At 55.4% G+C, this 821-nt stretch overlaps 1 protein-coding gene across 1 annotated transcript in view; it reads right to left on the reverse strand.

Annotated features, from left to right (window-relative positions):
• DCAF10 (DDB1 and CUL4 associated factor 10) overlaps window positions 1-675 on the reverse strand; it is a 4,308-nt gene extending 3,633 nt beyond the window's left edge. The window contains 2 exon segments of the mRNA XM_009071933.1: window positions 395-592; window positions 662-675. Of these exon segments, the coding sequence (XP_009070181.1) occupies window positions 395-592; window positions 662-675 (212 nt within the window).
• Between the last annotated feature and the right edge of the window lie 146 nt (window positions 676-821).

The raw sequence follows: 821 nt of genomic DNA on the forward strand, positions 1-821 counted from the left end.
GAGAGGGAGAGTGGATGTTAGGAGAAATGTTTTCCCTGTGAGGGTGTTCAGGTACTGGGATATTGCCCCGGGAGGCGGTGCAGTCACCGTTCCTGGAGGTGTCTGAGAGGTGTCTGAATGTGGCACTGGAGGATCTGGTTTAGGGGTTCCAGCATTGACAGGTTAAGGGTTAGACCTGATGACCTTAGAGGTCTCCTCCAACCCTGATGATTCTATTATATCAGCAGAACAGCAAGAAAGGCTCTTATTATGCCACTAGGCCATCAGCACAGAGAGGTGATACAAGCTCTTGGTAAAAGGGTTATACACTACTCCCAGTGCTCTGGAACACACTCCAGCACCCCCAAGGATGCAGCTTTGCCCCTGCTATGGTGTGCTCTGGAAAGGCATGCACCTGTTGGTGTCCCAGATGATCACGTTGCCGTCAAAGCCTGACGTGACCAGCAGCCTGGTGTTGGTGTCATATTCGATGTTCTTGACCCAGCTGGTGTGGCCATGCAGGGTGCACACTTTGGTGTTCAGCTTCCTCAGGTCCCAGAGCGCGATCGTCGTGTCGTCGGAGCACGTGGCGAACAGTCGGTTGTCCAAGAACCTGGCACAGGGAGGGGAACACTGTGGCTGCCCAGGGCCTGCCCCACGTCCTTCTGCAGGTGACACTCACCTGGGAGGGACCATGAGTCTGCCTGAGGGCAGGAAAGCTCTACAGAGAGACCTGGACAGACTCATCCATGGGTTGAGGACAACTGCAGGAGGGTCAGTAAGGCTCAGTGCTCGTCCTGCCCTTGGCACACAAAAGTCCGTGCAGCTCCAGGATGGGGGAG

This window comes from Acanthisitta chloris, unplaced genomic scaffold (genome assembly GCF_000695815.1).
Source record: "Acanthisitta chloris isolate BGI_N310 unplaced genomic scaffold, ASM69581v1 scaffold32053, whole genome shotgun sequence".
In the NCBI taxonomy this organism is placed as follows: Eukaryota; Metazoa; Chordata; class Aves; order Passeriformes; family Acanthisittidae; genus Acanthisitta; species Acanthisitta chloris.